At 46.4% G+C, this 22,953-nt stretch overlaps 1 protein-coding gene across 2 annotated transcripts in view; it reads left to right on the plus strand.

The window, feature by feature from the left end:
• Positions 1 to 22,953, plus strand: part of Slc12a8 (solute carrier family 12 member 8) — a 151,974-nt gene that overhangs the window by 83,319 nt on the left and 45,702 nt on the right. Inside the window, exons 5-7 of one of the 2 annotated variants that reach the window (XM_029470724.1) lie at positions 6,263 to 6,350; positions 8,217 to 8,304; positions 17,106 to 17,252. In XM_029470724.1, coding sequence (XP_029326584.1) covers positions 6,263 to 6,350; positions 8,217 to 8,304; positions 17,106 to 17,252 — 323 coding nt within the window. The remainder of the gene's footprint in view (positions 1 to 6,262; positions 6,351 to 8,216; positions 8,305 to 17,105; positions 17,253 to 22,953) is intronic. The other variant, XM_021185435.1, reaches the window with a different exon arrangement.

Raw genomic sequence — 22,953 nt, forward strand, 5'->3', positions numbered from 1 at the left:
GAGGAGAGGAGAGGAGAGGAGAGGAGAGGAGAGGAGAGGAGTAGAGGCTGGCCATGAGCATGTGGAGAGAGGGGGGGTGGGCAAGGGAATGAGAAGGGGAGAGCAAGAGCAAGAGAGAAGCAAGAGGGCAAGAGAGGAACAAGACCATACAGGCTTTTTTATAGACTTTTTTTTTCTTAGTCATATAAGTTGTAATAGCTTCATTGTTATGTAACCATGTCATAGAGACTAAAAAATGTCTAGACAAGGTAAATGTGCCTCATTTAATATTCAGAATCACATTACTAGATCCTCCAGAGCTCCCAGGGACTAAACCACCAACCTAAGAGTATACATGGGACTCATGGCTCCAGCTGCGTATGTAGCAGAGGATGGCCTAGTTGGTCTTTTCTTATTTTAGATGCACGGTTGCCTTGTTTTACATGCCTGAGAATCTGCATGCAGTACCCGTGGAGGCCAGACGAAGGCATCTAGGACTGGTGTTACTGAAGGCTGTGAGCCACCCATGTGGGCTCTGGGAACTGAACCCAGGTCCTCTGGAAGAGCAGTCAGTGCTCTTAACCTCTGAGCCATCTCCCCAGCTCACACTATGTTCTTGTCTAGTAACCATTTAGAAATATAATTTTCTGATGACAAGATAGAATATAAAGCTAGTTAAAATGTATTTCTGCTGCTATATTAGTATTCCCTTCTCCCCTTAGCTTTTCCCTTATCTGCCTTAATGGCTAACCCAAAATGCAGTCTTGAATTATATTTCAAGTTTCCTCAGTGCTCTCGTTGAAGCTTGGGGTATTATTGCCACTGACTCTGAGTGAGGCTGAGGGTTTTTGTTTTCTACATTACAATGGTTTTTCTCTATTCCTCTTTTATTTTATTTATAAGCTTTATTTTATCTCTTACTAACATGTGTGTGGGGGGCACCTGTCCACAGAGTGCGTGGGAGGTTAGGAGACAACTCCATGGAATCAATTCTCTTCTCCCACCTCTCTGGGGGTTTTGGAGATCAGACTCCGGTCATCATGGCTGTGCAGCAAGCTCCCTCACCCACTGAGCCTTCTTGCCTCCCTCTTGAATGTCATGTAGCGATAGCCTGACTTTTGTGTCACTAAAGTATAGAATACCCACGTTCTGCATTGCAGTTATAGTATTCTCTCTGTCTCCAGTTTTAAAGGTTAAAAAAGACCAGGGGACAGGTAGGTGCCTGTCACTCTATGTGGGTTGCTTGCTGAAGAACGAATTAATGGCTGGAATTTTGCATTGCCTCATGCCAAACATGGTCTCTCTCCCCTCCCATTGGTTAAGATCATGTCACATCTTAGCTCCCATATTTAGACCTTAGCTCTTTTATTCACTTTTCCCTGCATTTTCAATAACCTTTCTCTTTCTTGCAGTGAATCAAGCATCCAACACACCTTTTAATGTCATTGTGTGTCCACTACCATCCATATTGCTGCTTCCATTCCTACCCAGGGCCTCTGACCTTCTGTTTCTATCTCTGCTCCCCTCTCTGTTATCAACTCGTTCATTTCAGCCTGAGTCACCACCGCCGCCTTTTTCCTTTGCGACCGACATTTTTGTTTTGTGGTTGTGCATACTTTAAAGGCTTTCTCTGAAACAATATGGACAGTCGAAGTTTCCGAGCTCTTGCTAGCCTAACTTTACTTTCATTCAACAGGTAAGCTGGCTAAGATTCTCCTTTAAAAACAATCGTCCCTACAAATTTCAAAATTAGCGTCTTTAGCATTCAGTGTGTTTGAGGAGACCTGATGGTGGTCTGCCGTTTGTTCTCCTGTTGATGTCCAGTGTTTAATCCTTGGCAGCACTTGGATTTCTCTTGAAATGGCACAGAGATGTACTTAGGTGTGGACCCCACCCATTCTGTGTGATGGAACATAGTAGGAATAAAGAAAGACAAAAGTCTTTGTCAGTTTGGGGAAACTTCTGTTCCCTGGAACTTTCTTTTATCTTCTATTTCTCTGTTCTCTGGCTGCTACAGTTTTCTCTCTGATTTCCCAAACTTTCCTACCCTTTTATATTTTTACCCTACATGATTAGGAACACACTCAATTTTATTTTTCAGATCCATAGCATTTAAACTCGTCATTCCATTTATTTGTCTGTTTGTTTATTGTGTGTCCCACTATGTGGGTCTTGGGATTCACACTTGGCGGCAAATGCCTTTACCCACAGAACCATCTCACTAGCCCAGTTCTATGGCATTTTTTACTTTAACGGTCACATTTTTATTCCAATTATTCTTTCCTGTTGGAATTTTTCCTCAGCATTTTATTCTGCTGGAAGAATATTTATCCCTCTTAGAATCAACTTATTAAGTGATTTATTTTCCAAGATTCTCTCAGCCATGGTCTGGGTTTCTTCCATCGGGGTTGCTCCACACTTATTTGTGTGGTTTTGTTTGTTTGTTTGTTTATTGGTTGTGGTTCTCAGCACCTATCTGGTGAGTTCTGGTCATTGTATGGTTTCTAGGCTCCAGGCCCGCCAGTAGTGTTTTCCTGCTGGATGGGAGGGTAAGTGGACACATCTGCGTGCCCACCTGATCCGTGGACAGGGCTTCCTCTGAGGTGAAGCATCCTGGCTGCCTCAGGCCACACACTGAGGAGACTCCTTAGGAGCCTCCCAATGCTGCCCTTTCTGGCCCTGATGTTTTCCTTAATCTCTGTGTCCCAAATGGGAGACGTTTTAGTCTTGGGGTAGATGCATTCTCTCTGCATATAGACGTGTATTAACCTCACCACCACCCTTTTAATCATTCCTTTAAGAAAAGAAGGAATGAGTCGAAAGAAAATATGCCTGCCAGGTTGTTTTCAACCTTATTTTCCCCATATTGGAAAATTGTTTTGAATTTACATATAGCTCTAAAGTTGACAGCATTGGCCTAGAATCACTGAGCCTGGGTTGGAACATCGGTCCAGCATACAGTGAGTGCAGTGGTACAAGCCTATAATCACTGCACTTGGCAGGTACATTCAGGAAATCAGTAGTTTGACGTCACCCTTTGTTACATAGAGTTCAAGGTGAGCTCTGTCAGAAACAAACAAATAAAAGATTTAAAAAAAAAAGTGATCACTGCAAAATGCTGGGGAAATATAAACAACAAAAACTGAAGAAAAAAAAATCTGTTCTTCAGTCCTGCAGAAATAATATAACATTTGTCGCCTTCCTTAGCTCCTCTTGAGTATGTAGTCATATGTGTTAGTTGGGGGGGGGGGTCATGTATGTGAAGGCCAGAGGTCAGCGTTGTGTGTCTTCTCCTCTGTCGTTCACCATCTTGTTTTCTGAGACAAGGTTTCCTTGAACCTGGAGCTTGTCAATTCAGCTAGACTGGCTAGGCAGGAACCCCAGGGCTCCTTCTGTCTTGATCTCTCCAGGGCTGGGATTATAGGTGTATGCTACCATTCCCTGTTTGTCTGGGTGCTGGGGGCTCAAACTCAGGTCCTACTCTTTGTGTGGCAAATACCTGATGGACTGAGGTCCTTCCCCACCCTCTTTTTGTGTCTCTCTCCCTCCTTCTCCTTTGCCCTTCCCACCTCAGCTAGCAAGGGCAATATGCCATATGTTCTGTTCCTGCTAAGTCTCTTTAAACAATGGCTTCAGCTACCTTTCTGTGTCATAGCACATTGTCTCTGAGGCCTGGTACTAACTGACAGGCACACCATCATCCTCTTACTGACAGGCACCACCATCCTCTCTTGCTGACAGACACCACCATCCTCTTACTGACAGGCATATATACCATCATCTACTAGTTTCAAACATGAAATAGTTTGTCATTTTTGCCACTCCAAACAAGTACTTATAAACATCGTTGGTTACATCTTTATTCATACCTGTTCTAGTTTGCTTTTCTGTTGCTGTGATAAAACATTTTGACCAAAAGAAAATCAGAGTAGGATAGGGTTGGTTCATTTGGTGTCTTTGCTGTGATGGACACCATGGCCAAAAAGCAAGCTGAGGAGGAAAGGGTCTATTTGGCTTACACTTGCATATCACTGTTCATCATCAAAGGAAGTCAGGACAGGAACTCAAACAGGACAGGAAGCTGAGGCAGGAGCTGATGCAGAGGCCATGAAGGAGTGTTGCTTACTGGCTTGCTCCCTATGGCTTGCTCAATAGAGTGCCCCCGCCCACAATGGGCTGGACCCTACCTCATCAATCACTAATTAGGAAAATGCACCATGAGCTTGCCTACAACTTGATCTTATGGAGGCATTTTCTTACTTGAGGTTCCTTCCTCTTGGATCACTAGAGCTCATGTCAAGCTGACATAAAACTATCCAGTCCATTTGACTTATACTTCCCAGTCCATCACTGAAGGAACTCAAGACAGGAACCTGGAGGGAGAAACTAAATCAGAGACCATGGAGGAATGCTGCTTACTGGCTTGCTTGTTAGCTTTGTCATAAGCTAGGCCCACTGGGTATATGGATGGTGCCGCCCACAGTGGGCTGGGCCCTTTCACATCAGTCACCAATCAAGATCATTCCTCACAGACATGTCCTCAGGCCAATCTGATTGAGACAATTCTTCAGTTGAGGTGACTCTTACCAGGTGACTTCAGGTTGTGCCAGGTTGGCAGTATAGACTGTCCAGTACAGTACCCTTGGCAGAATCACTAGGACGAAAATGTATGCAGATCTAAGTCTTGGCCCGGCATTCAGGGTTCTTTTGAAGTAGAACCCTGTGACTTTCTGGCTTCAAACTTCCCCTGGACTCAGCATCCCCTGGGTAAAGCCTGGCTCTGCAGTTTACTGGATGTGAGCCTTTAGGCTGTTTCAACCAACTTCTTTAGGAACTTTTCTATAAAATGAGAAAGTCATTCCACTTTTCTGATGTGGTTGTTTTAAGGGTTAAACAAAAATAAAATTCACATGAAGCTCTTACCCAGCCCTGTAGACTGAATGTAAGTCAATAGTAGTGGTATCAAACCCACGTCATCCCTGAGTCCACTAAAATCTCCTTCAGGGACACTTCTGTCTTAGTTACTGCTGTGAACAGACACCATGACCAAGGCAACTCTTATAAAGACAAACATTTCATTGGGGCTGCTTTACAGCTCAGAGGTTCAGTCCATTATCATCATGGCAGAAAGCATGGCAGGATGCAGGTAGACATGGTGCTGGAGGAGATGAGAGTTCTTTATCTTGATCCACAGGCAGCAGAAAGAACTGTGAGCCACTGAGCCTGGGCTTGAACTTCTGAGACCTCAAAGCCCACCCTCACAGTGGCACACTTCTTCCAACGAGGCCGTGTCTACTTTAAGAAGGCCATACCTTTTAATAGTGGCACTCCCTATGGGCCTATGGAGGCCTGTGAGGGTCATTTTTATTCAAACCACTATGATGCTCCACATGAAACCATGTGTCCCTGCTGTGTCAGAGTTTCATGGCCACGTTCTTCCATCACACCGAGTTGATTGAGCACACTTATGGGCTAGGCTCTTACTGTACTTCAGAACACTTTGTTCAGTTGAGTGTGTCTAGAGAGAAAGCATCTCCCTCCTCAGCAATGCTGTTGGTCCCTCACCAGGATGGATGAATTAATTTTCATTATCTTTTGGGAGGGTAGGGGATGGGTAGTTTCTTGAGGCAGGCTTCCTTTCACTGTGACTCTTTGGCTGTCCTGAACTTGCCGTGTAGACTAGGCTGGCTTCAGACTCACAGAGATCCAAGTGCCTTTGCCTTTCAAATGCTTCCAACTGGGGTTCTTGGGACTTGAGGTAACATGGAAAAGATTTGCCAGAGTGTTCACCTCAGATTTTTGTCATTTGTAGCTCTGAACACGGCACCTGGTCCTGGCTGCTGGATGATACCTAACCCCAGAAGTGCTTGAACCCTCTGTGAAATAGTTAGCTGCTGAAGAACTCTACAGGCCTTTTGATTCCCGTTGAGCCACTTGGGCACTGTCCCAGCTAAGCAAGCAGGCAGAGCTCAGCATGCCCCATCAGGACCTTTGTGTGGCTCTGAGCACACCTCCCTCATCCTTAACACTTTCATGGAGTGATAAGATGCTTTTGTAGCCGGGAGGGGTTTCCTTCTCAGCGCACAATCCACAAAGGTCCCTTTCACATCCCTGTAGATGCCTCCCCAGTTGCCTAGGGAGATGGACAGGCGGCCAGCCTGCACTCCTGCAAATGGCAGCTTCCAGGAAAGAGCCTGGAGGAGAAGAGGGACCACCCTGGGGAGAGCTCTTTGATTGACAGAGTACTCTGCCTCACTTCATCTCTTGTCTGGGTGTCTTTCAGGAGTCATGGCCGGCTTCAACATGGGAGGAGACCTGAGGGACCCTGCTGACAGTGTCCCCTTAGGCTCCCTAGCAGCTGTTGGCGTCTCGTAAGTTCCCCTCTTAGATTGGTCTGAGCTAGAGAATGGAAGAGAAAACCCAGGCAGAAGAGGGGGCTGCCCCTTTTGTTCTGAGAGTGCCCTGGCTGCGACCAACCTATTTCGTATTCCAATCCTCCTTTTTACACTCGGTGGGCTGGAAAATTCACGTCTGGTGGGTTCTGATGCTGCCCTTTCACAGTCCTGCCTGAGAATGCTGCGGAAGGAGGGGGATCATGAATGCAAAATAATCCTTCCTTGCCCCACCCCCAACCACCCTGCCTCTTCTCCACCTTCTTTTGAACTTGGGGATTTTTTTAAAATTCAGAGTTCCCAGGGTCATGGTGGGAACATGGGGATGAAGCATGTTGTAATCTCATAGACTAGCATCGGCATTCCATTTGTCAGCCTTCTGAGCTTCTATGAAAGGAGAGGGAGAGGGAGGGAGGGGGGAGAGAAAGAGAGTGAATGTGGGGGTGTCTACATGTCATATGTGCACCTAATGAATGGAGGGAGATGCTACATGTTAGACAAGTAGCAGAAGCTCAGAGATGGGGTTCCCCCTCCCTCGGTTGCTGGTTTCTGAGGTTTTAGTTCCCATCACACTGCTGTCACCTGACTAACAAGGCCTTGAGTCTGTTTTTTGTTTTTTGTTTTTGTTTTTTTTTTTTTTACCTTCTAGAGTCTTCCTTTATTTCCCCTGTGCAGTGGGCAGGAGGGCACCTCTCTGCTTTCACTGAGTAGGTGCGGAAATGCGGTGAGGTCATAGGCAGAAAGAACCCTGCCATGAGGAGCTGGCAGTGCCTGTGCTATTTTAATGACAGCACTTGAAAATGTTAAAATATCTACCTGTGAATGCTTACTGACACAAGTCCCTTGCTGCCAGCCAGGCACAGGGCGCCAGGCCATGTGTATAAAAGAGGCAAGGACATTGTGAAGAGCATAAAGCGATCAGGAAGAGCTGAGTGTGAGGGGGGGGGGGGAGAGGAGGTTCCACATGAGCACCTGTCCTGCTTTACACAGAGCCGGAAGTCAGAGGAGCCTTGTGTGTCATGGCCCAGCCGGGAATGGGCAGACCTCAGGGTTATGTGACTTAGTCACCCACACAGAACAGCTTGATGGTGGAGCCACTCTACAGCTTCACCTGTTAATTCTCCCCTCTGTGTCTTCATTTGCTTTCTGTTGCTGGACCTTGGGGAGGAAACAGTTAATCTCAGTATATGGTTCATCATTGCGGAAAGTCAGACTGGAGACAGGAGTGAAAGCAGAGATGATAGATGAAGGAATGCTGCTTACTGGCTTGCTCAGCTTGCTTTCTTACAGAACCCAGGACCATCTGCCTAGGGATGGTACCACCCACAGTGGGCTGTACCCTCCGCTATCAATCCTTAATCAAGAAAATGCCGGCTATACTCACCTACGGGTCACAGGCCAATCTTACAGAGACATTTTCTCAGTTGAGGTTCCTTCTTCTCAGGTGACCCTAGCTTGTGCCAGGTTAACAAAAGCACTTAAGTATACTGTTGCCTGTGGTCTAGAGACTGGAGAGGTCCAACACATGACTAGGTAATTCTTCTACTGGAGGAAGATGGATGAACTGCGGGACAGCAGGTCAACCCTGGCCAAGTCCTGGAAGCTGGGCTTCCCATTTCCCCACTCCAATACCCTTCCTTAATATAAGATTAAAACCACTGCTACCTTGGTTTCTTTTGGCCAAGAAATACACTATAGAGTAGAAAGAGTACAAAATGTACCTTCCCAGGCTTCTCCATGGCTCCATGGCTGGCCTTCTTTCATGACTCAGATTCCCATAGAAAACTGAGGCTTGGTGGGATTGGGGCTGGGCAATGTGGCAGCTCTTTCTCTTGGATTTTGTAGGTGGTTTCTCTATATCATCTTCACCTTCCTGCTTGGTGCCGTCTGTACCCGAGAGGCCCTCCGCTCTGACTTCCTGATAGCTGAAAAGGTGAGTGCATCCTGTGCTGCCCAAAGAGCGTACTTGTTCCATGAATACCCAACACCCAATGGCGGCCTCTTGTAGCTCTGTCTGGGAACCTATATTGCCTTCAGCCCAGGACCAAATTGGAGGTTTTGGGTGCAGGCATATGGAGAATGTGCAACATCTCTCTGTGGATCCTTATAATGGCGTTTGGATTCCAGCATCCAAAGAGGGACATGAATTCAGGAGACTAGATAACAGGGTCATCTTTCCATGTCAAAAATCAAGACAAATGACAGGGTAGATAATCAGATGTTAAAATGCTTGCTATACAAGAATGAAGACCCTGGTGGTCCCCCACAAGATTCATGTAAGATGCTGGGAGTGGTTCTCTGGGGCTTTCTGGTCAACCAGCCTACTCAGTGAGCCCAGGTCTCAGTGAGAGACACTGTCTCAAAAAACTAGGAAGAGGGCCAGGAAGAGGGCTCAACGGACTAAGGTCTTTCTGCGAAGCCTGAGGACCTAGGTTACATCTCCCAGCCCACAAGCTGGAGGGAGAAAATGGGAATGTGTTATCTCAGCACACATGTTCTCCCAGGACAGGGCTGGCATGGAGAAAGACAGGAGGAAGGCTCTCCTGAGAATCTCAGTAACTCCTGGTTGGTTTGGCTACAACATCTTTGTTTCTGGACTACAAACCGGGTCAGATTAATGAATTCCTTGAGTTTCATTGCTTCTTTACAGAATGAAGGTCACGTGACACCAAGGACACATATTTGGCTCTTAGCCTCAAAAGAATTAGATTTTCTGGAAAAAAAAATCTCCTAAAACTCCTATGGTGCCCCAAGTTCACAGAATAAAAGCAGACTCTGAAACTCCCATAATTTTTAGAGAATGGTAGCCAGTTTAGGCCAGCATTGTGGATTCCTGCACTGCTCTCTGGAGTAGAGCTGAGCACAGGAGGCCAGAGATGGGAAAATCCTGACAGAGAGGGAACTACTTTCTAAAGATGCGCTTGAGGCTGCTCTCCACATCCACTCAGGTCTCTCTTTATAGTGAGTAGACTCCAGTACAGGTGACCCTTGTTTCCAGAGGTCATGACCATAGACCAAAGGCAGGATGGGAAGGGCCCCAAACCTTGGACACTGGGTTGCAAGGTTTGCTTTCAAGGAAGTTTTCCCCTCTCTTCTCTCTCTCTTTCTCTCTCCCCGCCTATGTGCAAGTGTGTGTGCACTTGCATGCATGCGTGTGTGCGTGCGCGCGCGTGCGCACACACACACATACACACACACACATCCTCACACCCACTTTCATACACACACATACACATGCACAGACACACATACATGCATGAACATGAAAGCACACACACACACACACACACACACACACACAGAGTTCCATCTGAAATCTGACCTCCACAGATCCCTTCTCAGTGGTGTGGCAAGTGTGGCTGCATATAAGAAACTGAAAACCTCAGGAAGCCACTGAATGGAGAAGGAGCGGCTCCTCCAGGGACACCTGCTTGTCTGCAGCTGAGGGTGTGTGTGTGTGTGCGTGTGTGCGTGTGTGTGTGTTTGTGTGTGTGTGTAGTTCTGCCTGCCTCTGAGAATGCTTCCTCTCTTGCAGCTAGCTCCCTCCCCAGTGCTCTCTTCACTAGACTCTGGTCTGGATAGAGGGAGGCAGATTCCCCGCTGGGTGTGGCTCATCTTCCCATCCTCTGCTCTGGAGGGAAAGCTCAGGATGCACATGGGGGAGGCCTTGCCACCAAGGAATCTGACTCTAGCATAGGTCAGAACCATCTCAGAGGTGCCTGCTGCAGCCTCCACAGCCTCTGTGGGTGGAAGGTCCTCAATCAGTAATAAACCTGCTGACAGGGAGGACCTTCTTGGGAGCACCACTGGTCCAGAACAGTGAGACAGTTAGGAAGGCCAGTCGGCAGCATCCACTACCCAGGCTTGGCTCTGATGCACATGCTAGGGTGAGAAATGGAGCATAGACTTTAGAGGGTACACAGAGACCTTTTCCCGGAACAGGCAATGAAGGCCCACTGAGAAAAGCAAGAAGACTGTTCTGGTTCTCAGCAGATGCAGGGTACCCAGGGATGGACCAGCGAGGAAAACTCCAGCAGCAGAACGCTCCATCATTCTCTTCCCTCAAAGGATCACCCATGATCCTTTCCCAGACTCCTCTCTCTCTCCCCCCATGTCTCCCTCTGGGTCTGAAGCAGCTGCAGTGGTAGGCACTATATTCAGTTAGGCCATGTGAGCTTGCACCAGAACCCAGGGATGTCAGCTTCTCGAGGTGTCTTTATGGATAGCCCATCACTCTCACATAGTTTTATTAAACCACTCAGCTCAGGTCTGGGTTCTAAGCTGGCTACATCTGTCTGTGTTCCCCACAGTCACCGTCAGACACACAGAGCAGCTGGCTTTAAACACGGTCTCTGTGCTGCTCCTTTGCATGGCCCTGCCAGTGCCTGCCAGTGAACAGTCCCCTTGGATGGCTCCTGGGTTTCTCAGTCCTTTCCCATGTGTGCCCTGACAGCTGATCTGCTTCTGTCTGGGTTCCCTGTAGCTTCCTCTGATCTATTTCTAATTCTCTGCCTTTCCAACCCGCTTCTCCCACAATGGGAGAACTTTCCCCTCACTCTTCCTTCAAATGCATTACTCCATGTGGTGGTTGTGAAATCACAGAATAACCCATGGCAGGGGGTTATTAGAATTCAACCCTTTCACACTCGTCATGGGGACGTCCTTATACAAGGAGACATCTATTTTAGAGACACTTTGACACACCTTTCATCCCTCCATGTTTAATTTGGTAAGAAAGTTCTCAATCCCACTATTCTCTATGGTAGAGAATACTAAAGAACAGTATTAGCAGGGAAAAAAAAAATCTTCCAAAGTAAACCGCACACACTCCAGGAAGTGGGTGTTTATAACAGGCCAGGAGCACCAAAATCCTAAGAAATTCCAGTTCACAGGATAAGAGCAAATGAAGTAGCGAGAAGACCCCAAAGCATCTCTGTTACAGGTAGAAATCTAGCCAGAGCCAGCCCTAATCCTTCAGGCTGCTTGTGACTCCAAGAACCCAAGGGGCAGGGACTATGAAAGCCCATGACACTGCTGCATTCCATTGTGTGCCATCCCTGGGATGGGCAGAGCTCATGGCTGGTGAGTGGCTGTGGGTATCTGTTCAGTGCCCACCACAGCACCTGCCACCGGCTGAGCCATCCTCTGCTCAGGCCCTGGCAGCTCTGCCCCTCAGAGACGAAGTGCGCTTTACTCCTTTGTGGGCACCAGCTGCCAAGTGAAGGCAGAATTTGGCTGGGGGCAGAGGTCAATCAGCAGAGTAATGCGAACACTGGAAAATACATTTCTGGGAGTGGGAGGTGGGAGGAAGCTATGTGTGTGTGTGTGCAGGTATTGCCTTCTTAGTTTATCCGAACTTGTAGGGGCACCAGGATGTCCCCCACAGTAGCATCCAGGGTCACAGGAGCTAGATGAGGTCAAACGAGTCCCTTCTAAATGATGCCAAAGCTAGCCTTCCAAGAGAAGGGAACATACTGAGGTAGGGGGGTTCTTCTGTGGCTGAGCACAGTGCACAGCCTAAGTAGGACCAAGGGCAGAGAGCCATGTATAATATGTGTAATTAATTACTTCCATGAGTAAAATAGCTACAGTTGTTTACATCCATATAACATTTTAGAAAGATAGCTTTTTGGGATGGTATGGATGTTGTCTTTAATTTTTTAAGAATCACCAACACACATTTGTACAAAATAAATTCTCATTTTCATGTTAAGTTCCAACTTGAACACCAATATGTTTAAGTTTTCTTTAAAACATTAATGTGAAAATGACCTGATTCTGTGGGAGCTGGGAACGAAGGTGCATGGTCTACTCCTGCATCTATGTTGCCTGCCAAGCCCACACTGTTCCAGGACAGATGGTAACCTTAGTAAATGCTGCCTACATGCATAGGTGGAAGAGCTATAGAGGAAGAGCTAGGATTCAGCTGGGAAAGAGGAAATGGACAACATTTCAGTTAAGTTATAAAAATAGACTGAATAATAGTTTTATATGAAGAGTATTAAGTGAGTAGACCATTCTAAACACAGTTTCTCCACCAAATGTAAACTAGCTATTATGCTTGGGCAATCCTGGCTCTGCCCCCAGCCCACGGGTTCTGGAGGAGTCCCAGGGTGTATGTGTGGAAGGAAGCCCAAGATGAAGTCACCAGTGTCATGGAGGCGATGGAGCCAGACACTGATCAAGTTCTTGGGGTTCAGCCAGCACTGGGGGGGATGTATTCCCATGGATGATCATGCTTTAAGTGAAAAGAAAAAGTTACACACACAAACAGGGGATGGGGGAGACAGAGAGACAGAGAGGAAGGTATATGTGTGTGTGTGTATATGTGTGTGTGCATACACACACACATGCACACAAGTGCATGCTTGCATGCATGCATTCTACACATTCAACCCCTAGTTTAAAAAAAATCAGAAAAAAAATGCACTCTAGCTGGGTGTGGTGGAGCACGCCTTTAATCTCAGTACTAGGGAGGCAGAGGCAGGCTGATCTCTTTTGAGTTTGAGACCAGCCTGCTCTACAGAGTATCCAGGACAACCAGGGCTACAATAGTAAGACCCTGTCTCAATTCTTCACCCTAAATTTCATTTTTATAAACCTAGCTTATCTCTATTAATCCCTAACAAATTCAACCATTTGAATTAGATATTATGCATAGCAATCTAGAGGTAAGAGGATGTAGGTAGATCTTATCTAGATAGTAGGTCATTTTATACCAGGCATCTGAGCATCCAGATTCACACACCTGTGGTGATCCAGAACCCATCCTCTGCAGACACTAAAGGATGCTTTCCTAACCTCCTAGGCTTCACACTGACTGCCCATTTGAATCATCTGGAAGACTTTTTAAAGATCAGGGCCAGTGTTCCACTGAGAACTTATTGAGGCGGGATCTGTGGGGTGATTCCTAAGGCTGAGAAAAGAGTCACTGAGTTAAAATGTCAAAATGCTTTTGATAAAATTTCATCTGTTCTTTTCTTTTTTCTAAGTTGCCAGCATAGGATGTAGAGAAGACACACACACACACACACACAAAGATTACAGATGGCTCCTCTCAGAATGCACAGAGAAACAACCACAGAGGTGGTTCCTCTAACAGTTGTGTAGAACACCCAGGGCTCAGATCATGTAAAGTGCTCAGGCTTCACTAATGCATCTGGTTGGTCAGCCTCCACTGTAGATGGCAGCTGAGACATGATTCCACTGGACTCCAGGGAGTGCAAGGGTGTGATGGTGAGATAAGCCATGAGCCTGATTAACATCCTGCAGGGGAGAGAATAACCCAGAGTGACAGGAAACATTGATAACAAATGATTCCTTATAATAAAGTGGGAAGGGAAGAGCAGGACACACCCAAGAAACCCATGACAGCAAAGCAAGAGGCAGATGAGATCCACCTGGAATGAGATAATGCCCATAGGGCAAGCAGGCACTGTAGTGGACCACGTCTCCTTTGTCTAGCCTTTGACCACCTCACCTCCCATCTTGCGGGTTGTGAGACACTCCCTCCCCCATTTAACATCCAAAAGCCCAAAGGACCAGAACCTTCCTTGATGCCTCTTTGCAGCTCTAGAAGAGACTGTGGTAGGTCTGCTCTGTGCCTCATGACGCCGAGGAGCAACCACTGGTATGAGAAGTGAGATGACTCATAGAGGAGATGGGATTTGTACTGAGTCTTTTGCATTTAAGAATTTTTAAATTCATGTGTATGTGCATGTACCCATATGAGCTTATGTGCACCGTGTGCACGGGGATGCTTGTGAGGTCAGAGTCAGGTCCTCGGCAGGAGCATAAGCATTCTTAACTGCCGAGCCATCAGTCTGCTGCCTTGTGCCTTGTGATTCTTGATGTTCAGTGATGAGCAACGAGCAGATTAGGGAGTGTGGAAAGAGGGTCCCAACAGCAAGTGTGACCCTCCCTGCCCCCACAGGGATTGGAGATTATTGACAAATGGAGCAGAGACTACAACTGGGGGTGGGGTTGGGGGAGGGGTGTTGGAAGTCCTGTAAGTATGGTAACACCAGGACCAGCAGCAGGGAGGCAGATCAACTTTACTTGACGTGATTCAAGGATTATTTAGTTTTGGGGATGAGAGTTAGAATATCCAGGATGGGCAAAGATCATTGGCTGAAGACTTAAGGTCCCAGATGCCTCATTAGTGTGGGGAGGCATTGCAGGAATCTCAGGTGCTAGCTGAATGGGTTCTTACCAGGAGAAAGGAATCAGAACCTATAATCTAACTAAGGCTATGTGACATCCTGCAGGCAGAGGCATGTGGGGTTAAGATCAGAGAAGGGGAAGTCTTGCTAGTAAAGGGAGTCCTTCATTTTGCACCAAGCCCAGAAGGCTATCTGGACAATGGTAGACTTTGACCTTAATCCCTAATTAGCAGGGCAACAGCAAGTGTTGTGTAGAGTGGAACTCAGGGACTCATGGACTTGCAGAGCCTGCTTATCAACCAATAGGAGTTGCTGTCGCTGGGGTTTTAGGACTAGGGTTGAGTTTGTCACTCTGGTAAGGGCCTGGGGCATTTTCACAGGGAGTACAAGAGGCTGACTGGAATCATAGCCAGCCAACAGTTCTCAAAGGCTGGTTTCTAGCCGCTGACATCAACATTACCTTAGAACCTTCTGGAAATCCATATTCTTAGGTTCCTCTCAATGCCTCCTAAATCTGAAATGCCAAGAATAATGCCCAGAAGCCAGGAGTTTGAGAGACACTGCAATGAATCCAAGGCTGCTCAATTGGAGAACTAGTGTATAGTCCATATAAAATATGAGCTAGCCTGAAATAGTGGGCTGAGGGGAGTAGGCTGGGGAATGGGGACTCTGAGGGTAGGTGTACCAGGGGAGTAGGAAGGCTCAAGTCATGGTTTGACTGGTATATACAGCATGCTGGTAATCCCAGAATCTAGGAGGTAGAGCTAGGAGTATTGTGAATTAAGAACAACTTGCACGTATAGCAACACTCTGTCTCAGAAGACAAAACCAACCAACCAACCCAACAATGGTTAGGCCCTGGGAAGCTCGGTGGCTCAGCTCAGGCTGTGCAGTCCTGGGATCCATGAGAAGCTCAGTGCACGGTCACACATCAGGCATTCCAAGATTGCTATAAGTATAGCAAGATGAGCGGTAGAGGAAAGAGGATTCTCTAGAAGTTTTAAAGTCATCTGACCTAGAATAGGCGCACAGTGCAGAGGCAAGCAAAAGAGACCCTGCGGCAAAGTGTAAGGCGAGGACTGCTGCTGTTCCAGGTTATCTTCCAACCTGCATGGGTGTATAGGGGCACAGAACACTCCTTCCAAATAAGTAGTTAATTAGAAAGTGTTTGTAAAACTTTTTTTTTTGAAGTGTCGGTCATTGTATAACTCTACTAGTCAGATTCCAATCACTATCACACAATGCCTGACATAATTAATTTATAAAGAGAAGCGTTTTTGGCCCGTAAGATGGCTCAACAGGAAATGAGACACTTACAGTCCCTGGGCCCCACGTGGTAGGAGAGATCAGTTTGTACAGATTCTCTGTTTGATACATGTCTGTCACGGAATCCCTCTCATCCCACACCTCCACACTAAATAAACTGTAATAAAGGTCTCACTTTGCTTTGGGTTTAGGGGGTTCATTCTATGACCTGTTGTTTTGTGCCTCTTGTAGGAATGCCGGGTGGGAATGGCCACAAATGTGTGGTACCACAAAAATGTTCTTCTCAAAGGCAAAAGAGAAAGAAGGGCTTGAGGTCCTTCCATCCCTTTCAAGAGCACACACCCATGGCCTAAAGAATTCCCATAGGCCCCGCCCTTGACAGTCCCCTTATTGTTCAGTAGGCACTGCCCTGGGGAGCGGGGAGGGCAAGCCCTAACACAGGGGTATAGTAGGGTTTTAGCAGAGCCCTTGGATCTGGCATGAACCTGCTGTGACCTCAGCTTTAAAGTAGCCTTTTGTCAGAGATTGTTATCTGAGATTTTAGGGGGTTACTCTCTTGAAGGATTCTCAGAGACTTTGCATCACTTAGTCTGGAGACATGCCTAGCAAACCAGGAAGTACTTATGGTTGAGGATGGGTCTTTCAAGATAACCTCTAGACCCTTTAGTCTTAGTCAGGGTTTCTATTCCTGCACAAACATCATGACCAAGAAGCCGGTTGGGGAGGAAAGGGTTTATTCAGCTTACACTTTCACATTGCTGTTCATCACCAAAGGAAGTCAGGACTGGAACTCAAGCAGGTCAGGAATCAGGAGCTGATGCAGAGGCCATGGAGGGATGTTTCTTTCTGGCTTGCTTCCCCTGGCTTGCTTGGCTTGCTCTCTTATAGAACCCAAGACTACCAACCCAGGGATGGTACCAACCATAGTGGGCCTCCCACCCTCAATCACTAATTAAGAAAATGCCTTACAGCTGGATCTCTTGGAGGCATTTCCTCAAGGGAGGCTCCTTTCTCTGTGATAACCTGTGTCAAGTTGACACACAAAACCAGTCACTACACCCTTAGATCAGGTAAGTTTCCCTATTCGAAGATTGACCTACTAAAGGTGCTTTTTTGTACAGCATTAGAAAGAGCTTCGAGGAGGCTGTCAGCATTCAGTCCCTGAGAAACCGATCCCCTGCCACTGAGAAGCCTAACTTCACTGAGCAGTGGCTCTTTAATTTGTCCTGTGTAACTCAGACACAGGGGCCACTGCAGGACATTCAGGATCAGCCCGTGGTAACGATAGGACATCTGCCTCTCATAGGTGTCTCTGGTTGGTTTCCTCTTCCTGTTGGGCCTGTACATCTCATCCCTGGCTTCCTGTATGGGGGGACTCTACGGCGCACCCCGGATCCTGCAGTGCATCGCCCAGGACAAAGTCATCCCTGCACTCGCCTTTCTGGCGAACGGGGTGAGTGGCTCATTTTGTTGGCTATCTCTCTTCTCTCTGTTTTTCCGTCTGCATCTCTCTGTCTCTCCGAAGCATAAGCTTCTGGCTGGTGTCTCTGGTCTCTGGGGAGAGACAGAGTGGGGTGCGGAAGTTGTGCCTTTCAGTCCTGTCCCTGGGTGTGTTAGGCTAGCTGCTTAGACAGAGTGTCTCGTGTATCACAGGCACCTGCTTCCCAGAGCTGAGCAGACGTGAAGCAGGGCCCTTCCTTCAATAAAAACAAATCCAGGACCCTCCAAGTTTAGCATAAAAGAAACAGTCTCTTGTTTAGGAAAAGAATAGAGCCTTGCAGCTCTGCCTTTCCCATGGGTTCACTGAGCCATGGGTGGTAGTTGTGGTGCTGATAGCGATGGTGGTGGTGGAGGTGGTGGTGGTGATGGTGGTGGTGGTGATGGTGGTGGTGGTGATGGTGGTGGAGGTGGTGGTGGTGATGGTGATGGTGGTGATGGTGATGGTGATGGTGGTGGTGGTGATGTTGATATGATGATGTTGATGGTGGTGGTGGTGATAATGATGGAGGTGATGGTGGTAATGTTGATGTGGTGATGTTGATGTGGTAATGGTGGTGGTGGCAGCGGCAGTGGCTGTTTGAAGAAGCCCCACCCTATGGGCTATGGGCCCTCTATGAGGTATCATGTGCCAAACTGTAACTGATACTGAATAGCAGGGTTGACTGACGGCTGGGATGGTCAAAAGAGACTTTCCTAAAGAACAGTAGACATACTCACAGGGAATCCCATGTCTCTGTATTGTAGCTTGTAAGCTACACTTTGTTTTTGTATTTTTAGTCCCTTCTAACTCCAGCCTCATCCCAAGGGGGGTGTAAATCACCATAACTCCTTCCTCTCCACCCACCTTTGGATTTTTCAAACAGGGTCTCACTAGATAGCCCAGAGCTGCCAAAATTTTCGAGAATTCTCTGGTTGTGTGTTCAAATGTTTCTGGTTTTATTGGTTTGTGTAGTTATATGTTTGTGTGAGGTGAGATGGGGAGAGCATGAGAGAGAGGGAAGGAGTGGGAGGGGGGAGGTCAGGGGGAGAGGGAGGGAGGAGAGAGAGAGAGAGAGAGAGAGAGAGAGAGAGAGAGAGAGAGAGAGAGAGAGAGAACATGTAGATATATGGTCAAGAAGACCTGGTAGCATGTTAGCATTCTTTCTAGACTCTGCCCAACAGTTATCTAGCAACAGTAGCCAGGTAGGCCAGGCTTGCTATAAAAGGGACTGTTTGGCCTCTCTTCCCTCTCTCTCTGACCTCTTTCTCCCTCTCTCCTTCCCCTTCTCCCTTCTCTCCCTTTTCTTTCTCTGCCTCTACTCCCTTCTCAACCCCCCTTCTCATGCCCCAGATAAGCTCTGTTTTATATTAGACACATTGTATGACTGGTACCTGGGGCAGGGGAGGGGAGATGCCTCAGCATGATATGCTGAGATAGCCCCTGCCTCCGCACTGTACCATGCTCTACAGAACATATTCAGAGCACTTGCAGGAGCCACTGTGCCGATCCTCGGGATCAAACTCAAGACATCAGGCTTAGCATCGAGTGGCTTTACCCACTGAGACGCCTCAGCAACCCCTCGTTTGTTTCTTGAAAGAAAGAAGCTGGCCTGAAATTTGCAATCCTCCTGCCTCCATCATTTGTGTGCTAAGCACATAGGCACACCTGACCACAACCAGCTCCTTCTGTTTCTTCTCTCCAGTTGACATGGGCCGGGAGGAGAAGTGGTTGATACTTCGAGATTGGGATGTTGATATACCATATAACTTTATTCTACCTCACTTAAAATTATTATTATTATTATTATTATCATTAATTTTATGTGTCTGGATGTTTTGTATGTATGCATATGTCTATGCACTACTTGAAGGCCAGAAGAGGGCATCTGAGTCCCCAAATACATTGCTAAAGGGGGTCATGAGCTACCAAGAGGGTGCTGGGAATTGAACCTGTGTCCTCCAGGACAACAGCCATCCATCTTAATGGTAGGGCTATCACTCTAGCCCATTGTTTATTTTTTATGAGATACAATGATCACAGATTTCAAAACTAAAACTTACATAAACGGTATCCACTGGGAATTTCTACTCCTATGTTGAACCTTCCTACCTGTCCTAACCTTAATTTTGTTCTTTAAGGCACTGTTTTTCCTAAGTCTTTATGATTATTGTTGGTTTTGTATGCGTGTGTGCACACAAGCACGAGAGTGTGGCTTTCTTTGTTTCTTTTGCAGTGTTGGGAACTGAATATATAGCCTTGCCAGTGTATATGTGTGTGTGTGTGTGTGTGTGTGTGTGTAGTATATTACATACATGCTCTTTGGGTATGTATCCTTGTATGTGTAGGTGTGGGTATGGGTGTATGCATCCTTATATGTTTTTCCCAATCTGTATGTTATTTTCAAAAGTAAGTGTGTGCATGTGTGTGTGTGTGTGTGTGTGTGTGGTGTCTGTATGTATGTCTGTGCACTACTTGCATGCCGTGTCCGTGAAGGCCACCAGAGAGCAGCAGGTCACCTAGAGCTAGAGTTCCAGATGCTTGTGAGCTGCTGTGTGGGTGCCAGGAACCAAACCCAGGTTCTCCAGAAGAGGATGGAGTGCTAACCACAGAGCCATCTCTCTGGCCACACCACCTTATTTTCTTGAAGCCAGGTCACTCGCTGATACAGCTAGGTTAGTTGGCCAATGAACTGCAGGGGTCCCACCTACACTACAGCAGCCCATGTTGGGTTTCAGATGCAAATCTCCATGCGCAGATTGCTTGGGTTCTGGTGATCTGAATTCAGGTTCACCATGATTATGTGCGGGGACTTTACTGACTGAGCCATCACCTCAGGCTCCCCAATTGTTTTTCAAATTGAATCTTTCCCTTCCATATGTTCATTCAACAGACAATTCTCTCAATATATTGCTTATACCTTGCATTTTTAAATTTTCATATGTGGTTTAGAAATCTGTCTTCTATATTACTTTAAAGAGGATTTTCTCATTCTTTTTCTGTTATGTTTATGTGACATAGTTTATTTAATCAGTTCTCTATTGACTGATACATACATGAGTGTCTTCCAATAAACAGTGTTGTAGTAGGTGATGCACACTCACATAAATACACACATACACACACATACACATACTCATACCACATACATACTCACACACTCATACACAAATACGACACATACACTCATACATGCACAGTCATACACATAAACTCACATATACACACACATTCACACACATACTCACATATATACACTCATACACACACTTATACACACATATACACTCACACACCACAGATACATACCAGACATACATACACCACACACACATACACATTCACACATTCATACATATACACACACCATACACACTCATACACACAAACACACATATACATATATACACACACCACAGGCACACCTCTCTCTCTCTCTCTCTCTCTCTCTCTCTCTCTCTCTCTCTCTCTCTCTCTTTCTCTCAGACAAAAAAGAAAATTGAGCATGTCAAGTGGATGATATTAGCGATTAGACCAGAGTCTACTTGATCAGATCATCTCTGTTAAACTCCCTCACAAACATTCAAGAGTAAACTGTACTGATCTCCTAGGTGTCTCTCAACCCAACCAAATTGACAATTATGATTAGCCAATGAGATAGGATTTGCATCCTGTTGGATGCAAAATGTTGATGGGGCTATAGGAACATTCCTACAGGCACCTATGCCTTTACACTGTGTCCAGGAACTTGTCCTACAGAATTTCTTAGCCAGGTGGTCCCAGCCTACCTCCACAGTCTGCAAAGGCCTCACCATCTAGATAGAGTCAGGTATGGGTGAGAGTCACAGGTGAGTGTGAGTGCCCCTCCCCCATTATGGTCCACAAAGGGATGTTCATGGGCATCTGTTGATGAGGAAGGCTGGCCAGGAGGTGGTAGTGCACACCTTTAATCTCAACACTCAGAGGCAGAGGCAGGCAGATCTCTGTGATTTTGAGGCCAGGCTGGTCTGCAGAGCAAGTTCTAGGACAGCCAGGGCTACACAGAGAAACCATGTTTATAAATAATTAAACAAACCAACAAACGACCGGCCAAGGACTAAAGGGTTCTAAGCATACACCTGGCCTTCCTCATTATCATGTTGATATGTTTGCCAAGATAGGAGGATAGACATATTTGCTCAGGTTTATGTTATTAGCTTGGTCAGTACATGTAAATATTTAGAAACTGTGCATAAACCTCATTTGCACAGCGCCTTGAGTGACAAGGACAGTGTTAGCAAGGAACATATCTGTGGCTCATTGTTATGTGAACGGTTTTGCTAGTGTACAGGGAGAAATGGCCTTTCAGGACACCAGTATTCGTGTTCGCTTCATTGTGAATAAAACTGACTGTCTCTTCCTGTTTTGTGGCTGTTTGTAATTTGTTTCTATCACTAAGATTATTTTCAGTTTCTAGAAGCTCTTTGCTAGGAAGATTAACTCTTTGTGATCTGGGTTACAGATATTTCTCCCGGGTTGTCATGTGTCTTTTAACATCGGGAGCTTCTCCCATCCCCTAAACGTGTCTTCATATATGATTATATTTGCTTATTTCCTTTTTAAATGGCAGAACACTAGAAGCTTAAATACATTATTGAGGTACAGTTAACACGACAGGAAAGTTCATAAAACTAATGTAAATAGGTAGCATTCTGGAGCCTCCACCAAGGAACCCTGACCCCCCCCCCAACCCCCCCCCCCCCTCAGTGAGGCCCTTCCCTCTCACTCCATGGCCCCTGGCTTCCATGATGAGCAGCTTAGGCCTCTTAGATCCTGCAGCACACACCTTGAATGTTGCAGGCCCCCAGCCTTCCACCCCAGCACTTTTCTCTGGTGTTGAAGCTCAGAAATTGCCGCAGAGAGCATCCAACCTCCAGCCAAGGACACAAATCTGAATTTCGTGCAACAAAACATCCTTCTTCTTTTGATTTCCCCCAAGCTGTTTGAAAGGCAAAGGCACTTGTGGCTCATGGCATAACCAAGTTCGTCCCAGGGACCACAGCTTGCGACTGGTCCCTTCAGGTGTTTCTCTGAACAGCTTGCCTGGGTTTGAAACCTTCTAATACAGACTGGATGGTTCTTATCTTTATTGTCTGGGGCCAGAAGCTTTTCAGATGGTGGAGTTTGTTTTATATTTTGGGATATTCCTATATCTATAGTACAGTATCTTTACACCCAATTCATTTATGTTTTATATACACGTAGCCTGAAGGTAATTGTATGCAGCGTTTTTTAGACATTTTAGGCATGAAACACAGTTTCATGATGTGGGATTTCCCAATTCAATTTCCATGTAAATCTAATACAGATTTTTAGAATTCTGTCATTTTGGATACAGAATTTTTACATTGAGAATACTCAGTCTGTACATGGAATCGTGTGTGTGTGTGTGTGTGTGTGTGTGTGTGTGTGCTTCTCTGCTATCCTCCCTACCTCCTTCATCAGTATTTTTGTGAGAATCCTCCTTCTCCATGCTGTAGCCACAGGTTGTTATTTGGGGGTTTTATGGCTGTTGCCTGTGCTGGATGTAAACTTAGAATAACCCCAGGCTACATTCCCACTACCGGAATGTCTCACCTGTTCAGTGTGCCTGGCTTCTCACAGTGAGTAGCACCCTGTTCTTTTTCAGGGCATCTGT

This window comes from Mus caroli, chromosome 16, assembly GCF_900094665.2.
Source record: "Mus caroli chromosome 16, CAROLI_EIJ_v1.1, whole genome shotgun sequence".
NCBI lineage: Eukaryota > Metazoa > Chordata > Mammalia > Rodentia > Muridae > Mus > Mus caroli.